A 10183-nucleotide genomic window follows, 5' to 3' on the forward strand; every position below is an offset into this window, starting at 1 on the left:
CTTCCCCCCACCTCCCCCTCTCCCATGTCCCCCCGGAACTGTCAGTCCCATTGTTTTCTCCTCCAGATTGTTCATCCAGCCTGTCCTATCCAGACAGACCTTCGGGTAACTTGTAATTTCATAGCAAATATCAATTGTGCTAATAAGAGATGCCACAAAGGATTAAAAGATGAATTGATAATCACATAAAACAACATGCTTGTGCTCATTAGCATTGCATGGAAGTATTACAGTTAATTCAAAATGCGGCACAGATCAGTGATAAAACTATTTTCTCTGCTGGCCTGTTAGCATGGTGGTTAAATGTTAGAGAAAGCAGTATCTTTAACTGCAAGTCATTCCTGGCCATATTCTCTCACAAAGTACCTTGTTTTCATAATTTGGATAGAGCCGGTGGATTTCCTTGAAGACTGGAGATACGAGAATGCTAGAGGCTTGGGAACCGGACTAATGCACAATGCATCCAGGAGAGAATGAGTGTTTTCAAGACTGAAGGGCCTAGCGAGCATTTAGAAAGAATTTTAAGTCTAAAAATCATATTATTAATCACCAAAAGGCATTTTTATTGTCTATAAGTTGAGGAATTTTCTTTGAATGAGTGCAATAAGTAAACAAATGAGTAAGAGAGGACAAAGCAGTAGAAAGAGGATAAAATGAAGAACTAAGAGCCCTTTATATGGTTTTACTAGTTAATATAGAATGGGTTCAACTTCACCAAAATTGATCAAAAGAATCACTTATAAAACATTTAAAGCTGTAAAAACAATGAGAAATTATATATATATATATATAAAATATATAACATTCAAACATGCATTCTGGGGTTTAGATCACATTCAAATATAATTAGATTCTGGGATAAAAAGAAAGCTAATAAAATTTTAAAGCACCTATTTACTTATAGTTGATCCTAGTCCAGATATATATACAAAGTAAAATTGTAAAACAAAACCAAACCACAAAGAACCATAAAGTCAGTAGGCACACAATGTGCACTAATTCATGCAACTAAGAAGTATCATAAATAAATGGCAGTAATGAAAAAAAGTCAAAGGATCCTTTTTGGAAAACAGTAAAAAATCTGAATTAATGGGATTTACTCACAACTAGATAAAAAACCCATTATAGAATTTAAGAGAAAGTCACTGGGTTGGTGCAAAGGGTTAAGTGCTCAATTACTACACGAAGCACTGGGAGTGTGAATGCATCAAGATAGGCCGGGTGATGTACTTCAGAAAGGTCGCAGTCTTGATACCCCATGCGCTATCCGTGGAGTTTTTGAATAGACTCAATAGCAACTATCAAAAACCACAAATAAGATTCAAAAGCCGCAAATGAAAGTAAGAGCTCACGATGCATTCTTCAGATGGTTATGCTTTCTTTGAGGTGACTTGTAAGACAGTAAAGAGAGTTGGTGTCACATTCAGACAGTGCAGAGGTAGTTCTACCTTGTTTTTGCAGCAATAACAGCAGATACAGTAGCAGCTGCGCAGCTCATAACTGCAGCACTATATCTAGCAGAAGAGAAGGTAGAAAAGTTTCCAAGACCTTCCAAAGGCCTTCTCATCACATTTCCTGTTGAAGTGCTTGAATTAATATATAAGGAAAGAAAAACAGAAGAGAGGGACAAAATGGCAAGTGAGAAATGACAGCATAATAAAGATAAGATAGCAACCATCAACCTATATTAATATCTACCCATCATAAAGGTATGAAACATCAGAAGTAATAGGAGCTGAGGTCATTATTTACTACTGCTATAGTCCTTTTTGGAAATTACAATTTGATGTATAATCCGCAAAACAAACGGAAAAAATGAAACAGATGTTTCAGATAAACACTTCTGAATGTCTCCAAATTCACTGCTTCTTATCCTACTGCACATTAAGACACTATCTTCTAACACGACTAATTGAGATTGATTTACAAATGACTCAAAGTATTTCAGAAAGAAGGGAAGTTATGCTGATTTTTTTTCAAAAGGTGTCTACAGTTTTGTTGTAGAGATGATACATACTGAGAGTCTACCTTCTTAGTGGCATGTTTTCAGAAGCATCAGGTTCAGAAGCAACTGGCTGACTCTTTAAAAGCAGCAATACATATCAACATAAACAAAAAATAAATGCTTAAAATACTGAGCGTAATAGTATTTGGGGAGGGCAAGCATCATTACAAAAACAAATAGCAGTAATAGATAATAAGAGTAAAGCCATCCCTGCTGATGTCCCATATTTCTATTTTCAGTTATCTCTGTGGCTGATTAAGAATTCCTAGGGTAAAAACTTTATCTTCATAATGCTTATTATTTAAAATAACAATTATTTTCCCTTGGTCTTTTAGCGTAGTAATGTGAAATCAAGAGAAGTGAAATTCATGCACAAGAATATTCCATCATTTCCAATTTGTGCTGGTTATCAAATTGGGATCGAGCATTTCTTAATAAGCAAAGTGGAGTCTAAATTGCATAATGCCAAACTTAAAGTCGCTGTCCCTTCACTTATGGGGATAAGTTACTAGTGAACTTCTTCCTGACACTTTCAGAAGTCTCTGACAGCAGCAATGACGTACCAAACTCGGCACAAGTAAGGACAGCTCTGTGTCTGAAACTGTGGGGGTTGATCTGAGCCTCTTTTCCCTCTCAGGAGAACCTGACAAGCTACTATTCTTAGTTTCATAGGATATAATTTTACAGTTTATTAGAAAGCAAATTAAAGAAATAGTGGGAAGCCATTTTAAAAATTATAAGAACTGTTTGATTTTAACTACAATTTTCTATAAGAATAGCCGCTAAATTGAACTGTACGACTACATTTCAACCATATGCAGTGGCGAGGGAAGAAAGAATGGGAGCTGGATTGAAAAGAGAAAGACACAACCCTGGCACTGGAGGTTAATGGGGTCTATTGTGAAATGGAAGACTATTACCAAGGGATTCAACTCATAGTTTCTGAATTACTCTACATCTTTGAGGCATGGCAACGATGTGGGGGCAGTAAGGGTTAATCATGACAACAATTATAACTTTGTTTTTGAAAAATCAATGAAAAAATGAATCAGATGAATCATCCAATAAAAAGGAAACTATAATGATTGTTTCCATCATGTTGTATCACAAATAATAGTATAAATTGAAAAAGCCAAGCGAACCTTCTAAGAGTTATTTAGTTGAATATCCTTAAAATGCACCTAAGCAGCTGGTAACAGATTATAAACTCTATTTTAGAGGTTGATGCTCTAATTCAGACAAACTATGACAAAGGTGACTTTCCAGATTGCAGCGTGAATAAATAAAAGCACATTCGACACCACAAAGTAAACAAGCAAACAGTAAATACATACAACAGCAGTGTAAAGCACTGTTCCAAGGCTGAGTGGCGAGCTTTCTTTTATTGATGTCAGTACTGTAATCTGTGATCCTCTCTTTTGTTTAGTCAGATAGTTTTAGTACTTAAGTTCACACCAGCATTATAACTGAGACAGACCAACAAGGAAAAACTCTACCTAGAATTAGTAGTTGCTATTTTTGAAAGTGTGGCTACTTGGCTACCAATATTTAAAACCTGAGGAGCAGCAGGTGGGTGAGGTCCACTCTTTGGTAGGTCGTCCAAAGAACTGTTAAACCTACATTTTCAAAAGCAAAATAAACAAGGTGAAACAGATATTACTGAAAATACAGACAGTGACCACCTATATCACCTTTTAAATATACATTGGTTCACGTTTAAGAGCATTGCTACTTGGTTTTTGTTTCTTTGTATTGCTGTTGTTTTTGCTTTGTTTTCATTTTCCATTTCTTCTGCACAAAAGGTTAAATAAAGCCAAATGAACAAACTCTCCCATGAGAAAATATAGGATGGTTTCCCCAAATCCTTTAACATGAGTACTTCCATGCAATAAATAATTATACTTAAAGAGGAAGACTGAAGAGGAATTCCCATCCACCGGACTGGACTTTATATTACATGCTCAAGGAAACTTAAGCTCAAAGTAGTGAACTGAATCGACTACTATCATAAACCTAACCAGGGTCTGTTGAGATTTGAATCTGAGTCTTTTTATACAGTATATAACACTTGCCAGTATCGTGTGAGGCAGTTGTCTGAGTGAATATGCTACACAAAAGCACCAGAAATTTCCTTTCAAGTCAGAATGAGAAGTTTAGTACATCTGAAATTATACTGATATTATTTTGATGTACACAAAATATTGTATCCAGTGCCCATATAGATGTGTATGTTAAATGTGGTGCTTTGAGTATTTTTAACTCTTTTCCCTACATTTGTTCTGTTGTTGTTTTTTTCCCCATTAGGATGCTGACATTAGGTTTTAGAAGAACCATTACCAAGTTTTTAATGTCAAAAAGTTAAGAACATATACAGAGATCACAGTTTATTGGTGGCTGCCAGGAGCGTCGGGAGGGGGAAATAGAACAACTTGTGAGGTGGCACAGAATTAAAGGTGGCACTCACTTGTGATGGGTGAGAGAAAGATTAGGAACGGATAGTGGGGAACAGGTGCATAACTTGATGAGTGTAATTAATGCCACTGAGTCATACACTTAAGAAAATGTTTCAATGGCAAGTGTTTGGTTATATTCTTCCCACATCCAGACACAAAATGGTGATAAACTCAATAGGAGATTTTTTTAAAATATGCTCAAGATCTGTAATAGCCCTCAATAAACTGATTTTTAAAATCATTTTATTGGGGGAAATAAAATGATTTATAAAAAAAGTAAAAATAATTTTTAAAAGGGGAAGGAAAAAATAAATGGAAAATATACAAAATTCCTCAGGGAGGGGTTGGAGGCGGTCTGTAAATTAAAAAATATGTATCAGTCAGTCATGTTACACTGATTGTTAAATTGAAAATGTAATACTAACATAAAGAAAGAGATAAGAGGTTTTCACACCATTTTTAAAGACAGCGTTGACCAGCCCTTTACCAGAAGGAAAATAAAGATGCAGAAAATGTAAGCAAAATGTCATGGTAAAACTAAGTAGTCATTTAAGAAGTAGAAGAGAAAATGTTACAGGAAACTCCAAGCCAAACCCCACTGCCATCGAGTCATTTTCAACACACAACAACCGTAGTTAGGATTTACAAGGCTATAAATCTTTATAAGCAAACAGTCTCATCTTTCTCCCATGGTGCGTTTGGTAAATCTGAACCTGACCTGTGGTTCCAAAGCCCTGACAGTGCCATCAAGGGCACTGCTAATGGAGTAAGAAATGTACATCCTAGAACAGAGGCCAGCAAACCATCCTGAGAGCTAAATCCAGTCCGTCACTTGACTTTGTATAGCCTGTGAGGTGAGAATGGTTTTACATTTTAAATGGTTTTTTTCCTAATGAATATAACATGTGAAATTCAAATTTTGGTGTCCATAAATAAGGTTTTATTGAAACACAGCCAGGCAAATTTATTTACAGATGGTCTATGGTTGTTTGCATGCTATAAAGCAGAGTAGTTAAAATGGACCACTTATATGACCTCTTTATATGGAACTCCAAAACCAATGGAGACAAAAAGTCCTTCATAATAGAAAGAATGATCAGTATTCAGGAAAAAGTAAAATATAGTTATAAAAAATTACAGACTATCTAGTCTGGTGGCACAGTGGTTACACATTGGGCTGCTAACCATAAGGTCATCAGTTCAAAACCACCAGCCATGACTAAGGAGAAAGGGTTTCTACTCTGGTAAAGAGTTAATAGACTCAGAAACCCACAGGGACGGTTCTACCCCAAGCTACAGGGCTGCCATGAGTTGGCGTCAATTTGATGGCAATGAGTCGGATTTTATATACTCATATTAACATTAATGAAAATGGGTATGAAAACCAAAGGGAGTGACATTTGGAGAAGTTGAGTCCTCCAAATACCTCCATGAACTATGTCACTGGAGAAATTTTAGTGTCACTTGAGAATAAAGCTCATATAATTATCAAAAATAAAAACAAGCCACTTCTAAAGCTAGGTTTCCAAATTTCCACACCAATTCATTTGGGAGGTTTCCCACGTGCTATATGCACACTGATTATATAATACTCTAAATATCCTGGTCACAAGACAAAATCTTAAACTACCTCATTTAATATGGAACAGACATTGAGATCCATTCTCATTTGACATTCCCTAATATTTATTCCTTTTAGGGTTGGAAGAAGCTCTGATTAATAGTTCCATTGAAATAGCCAGACTTTCTGTTTTGTCTGTTACTTAAAGGAGTTTTTGTTTCTCACCCGAGAGATATGAAAAGCCTTTCTCTATTCCAAGATCTGTCTGGAGCATTGGGCTTGCGGCCGTTGGCTTGTTTTTCTCAGTAAAAATGGGCAAAGAACTACTTACTACTGCCAGCTCTTGTTACTGTATCTTCCTATGCTTTTCAGTGTGGACTCTGTCTAGGTAAATCAGGTGTAAGGCTGTCCATACCAGCCTTACTAACGTAAAATCCATACCATCTCTCAGGTCCAGTGGAAGAAATTCTATTTCCATCTCTCCCTCTGCAACGGGTGCTTTGGATTCCTATTCAAAGTGTTAAATGATATCTCTTAAAAGCCAAAGCACTATGTTTATCTTCCATTTTCCTATTCCCCTTAACAGTCAAGTGCTGTGAAATGACAGTATACTCATGTAGTCTCTATTTCCTCCCTGCTCCATCCGTCAATCATTCCAACTGGCCTCCTCCCCTATGCTCTATAAAACCATGTTCTTCCCAACACCATACTATTGATCTGCTTAGCCACATGAACGTGACTAAACTCAACGGACGATTTGCACTCTTCATTTTATTTTGTTTTAAACCTAACTGACCACCCACTGCTCTTCTCCCGTTTACTGGGCCTTGACTACATCGCAATTTTTGTCCTTCTTTTGGGCGTATTTCTTTGTAGTCTATTTTAATTATAATATTGCTATCCCCTCCCATCACTTTAAATACCACCTATATACTGATGGCCCAGAATTCTACTTCCAGTTCAGCTTTCTTCTAGAGCTCATGCTAGAAGGTGATTCAACGTTAAAGTAGTTGATGGATTTACCTGTTTTTATATGAAATATCATGCACCTTCTACATTTGTTTGTTAACTTCTTCCCCCACCCCTCTGATATTTTTGCAAGTATTGCTATGTCAAATAGTTTTAACATGTTGCTGGAAATATAACAAACATTTCCTGGGAGGTGGGAGGTGGGAGGTGGGGGACTGTGTCGCTGGCAAACAAACTTTGAAGACAATTGTTATTTTCATAAAGTCACAGAAGATGTTAAACTTTTTCATTTCATTTTTGAAAACTGGTACAAGATTTACCTGTTTCAATTCTTCTATTTTCTTTCCTATTCTCAGAATGAAATAATGCAGGTAAGTGTAATTTAGCAATCTTATCTATACCCCCAAACTTCCATTGCTACCAAGTCGACGCTGTTTCGGGCAGCTCTTCTAGAAGAATAGCATTTCCACAGCTACTCATTTTTAAGGAAGGAAACTCTCTTTCAGCCCAACTGGGGGATTCAAACCAGCAGCCATGCCCATAAACACTGCAACACCCGGGTTCCTTTATCTATGAAGGGGCTTCACGAATTTTGTAGAAAAATGCAATTAAAATTTTCTACATACTTTCTGAAGTTCCTTTCCTGTAAATTATCTTAATACCCTGGGCTGTAAACTATTGAAAAGAAAGAAAAAAAGATCCTAAAGAGAACTCACTTAGAAGTGTTTTACATCTAAGATTTCAAATTCCCTCCAGGAAGTGCATGCAAATTCATCCGTCCTCCCCATTCCAGTTTTACCTTTGATTTTGAGTGAGTTTTGTTTACATATTTATACCTAGCAAAAATGATCACTTGTTAATTTCATATGAGCATTTGTTAATTTCACAGTCACCCTTAACATTGTCTCTTTTACTTCTTTAATATTATCAAATTATAGTTTATCTCTCATTTTTTAAAGGATTTTTCTCTGAATTTTAAAAATATGCATAAAGTTCTATTTTTTAAAAAATCATTGTATTGGGGGCTCGTACAACTCTTATCACAATCCATACATACATCCATTGTGTCAAGCACATTTGTACATTTGTTGCCATCATCATTCTCAAAACATTTTCTTTCTACTTGAGCCCTTGGTATCAGCTAGGTACCAAGCTGATTTTACCCCTCCCCTTTTAATAAAAGTGTTGATTTTGACAAGTAATATTTTATTTCATTTCAGTACATCATGGAGAAGTCTGATTCCGACAAGTTTGCTGCTTCTCTGTAAAAAAGTGTTATACTTATCCACTTTTTGAACAGTTTCAGTGATATGAATCCATTATCTTGCTTCTAAGGAACATTCTGGCTGTACTTCTTCCAAGCCAGATTTGTTCATTCTTCTGGAAATCCATGGTACTTTCAATATTCCGTACCATAATTAAACACCATAATTCAAAGGTATCAACTCTTTTCCTTCCTGATTGTGAGCTTTTACATACATATGAAGCAACTGAAATACCAAGATTTGAGTCGGAAGCATCTTAGTCTTCAAAGTGGCACCTTTGTTCTTTAACACTTCAAAAAGGCCTTTTGAAGTAAATGTACCCAATATGTTGTTTGATTTCTTGACTGCTACTTTCACGCGTGTTAATTGTGGATCCACGTAAAATGAAATCTGTGACAACTTGTCTCTTCTGTTTATCATGTGGTCTAGTTGGGAGGGTTTTTGCTTTCTTTACGATAAGGAGTACCCACTCATTGGCATCGAGTTGACTGCACCCCTAAAGACCCTGTAGGGCAGAGTAGAATGTCCCTGTGGGACTCCAAGGCTGTAATTCTTTACAAGAGCAGAAAACCTCATCTTTCTGCTACAGAGCACCTGGTGCTGACCTGGTTGTTATCGGCCCAGGGTGTAACCCACAACACTACTACCACGGTCCTTATGATGAGGTGTTAATCCATACTAACGGTTGAAGATTTTGATCTTCATCAGTCATTTGTCTGTTATTTCCCAGGTTAGTAAGTCTTCCTTCCATCCTGACCTCGTATTCTTCTTCATATAGTCCAGCTTCTCAGATTATTTGAACAGCAAACAGAGTATGATGAAAGGATACAACACTGACACACACTTTTGTGATTTAAACCATGCAGTGCACTCTTGTTCTATTTGAAGAACTGTCACTTAGTCTATGCACAGTATCTTTATGAGCACAATTAACTGTTTTGGAATTTTCATTCTTCACAATGTTATAAAATAGACATTTAGTATATATAAATTATATGGCGACATAAAATAACTATGTATCACCAAGTAAAAACTCTACAGATGCTATACCAGCATTAGCATAGTCTTCTGTTCAAAGAAATGAATGGGTACTCTATCGGGAATAATTAGATGTATCTAGGAAGTAAGCACCCACCATAAAATCGGACATAGAAGATGCACTCATCATTAAATACCTGCTAATAGATGCAAAAACAAAGTATGGACAACTCAGACTGCTTTAAATATTAAAGACAGCTTAAGCTAGAGTTCCTTAATTTTTCACTTTCAATGAAAAATTATTAAGTTGTGTAACTATCCAGACCTGCTATGTAGAATAGCAATATATTGATTCAATTTTCCTTTACAATATTGTGATAAATTGAAATTTCTTTTTTTTTAATAAATGTAATTGTGTGTTTTGGTAACCATGCCTCAATTTCTTCATGTCCATCTGCGACAATAATCCCATCCTCCTCACCCCCCAAAAAAAGGTCAGGGGAGGCAGAGGGTCTTTGGGGATCTTGCAGGAAGGCGGGTTTGGGGTGTAGAGCAACTGGGTTTCAAAGGACAGGCTGAGTACCAGCTGGAAGAGTGGGGCTAGGCCTAGGCCTGAGGCAGGTAAGGGTGGGATGGGGGATCCCTGGTGGGGAGATAACAGGCACAAAAGGCTTAGTTGGATACTGGTGCCAGCTTTATTATCTTGGGTGGGGCCTAGCAGGATGGGGTGGTGAGGGGCGGGATTGGGGGTGGTGGTGCACCAGCAGACTGCGGCCTGAAGGGGTGGCCTCAGCCTGCGAATGGCCATTGGCATCCTTGGTGCAGCCGTTGGATGAAATTTCTTTTCTTTTCTTTAACATTTTATTAGGGGCTCATACAACTGTTATCCCAATCCATACACACATCAATTGTGTAAAGCGCATTTGTACATCGTTTCTCAAAACATTTTCTC

General features: G+C 36.9%; 1 protein-coding gene across 1 annotated transcript in view; it reads right to left on the bottom strand.

The window, feature by feature from the left end:
• The window catches only part of PDLIM5 (PDZ and LIM domain 5), a 223385-nt gene that overhangs the window by 66270 nt on the left and 146932 nt on the right, over window positions 1–10183 (bottom strand). Inside the window, exons 9-11 of the mRNA XM_045284331.1 lie at window positions 3502–3621; window positions 1449–1586; window positions 367–498 (exon numbers count right to left, since the gene is read on the bottom strand). Coding sequence (XP_045140266.1) covers window positions 367–498; window positions 1449–1586; window positions 3502–3621 — 390 coding nt within the window. The remainder of the gene's footprint in view (window positions 1–366; window positions 499–1448; window positions 1587–3501; window positions 3622–10183) is intronic.

The sequence above is a fragment of the Echinops telfairi genome, unplaced genomic scaffold, assembly GCF_000313985.2.
Source record: "Echinops telfairi isolate 266 unplaced genomic scaffold, ASM31398v2 ScPeMD7_7468;HRSCAF=8506_0, whole genome shotgun sequence".
Taxonomy (NCBI): domain Eukaryota; kingdom Metazoa; phylum Chordata; class Mammalia; order Afrosoricida; family Tenrecidae; genus Echinops; species Echinops telfairi.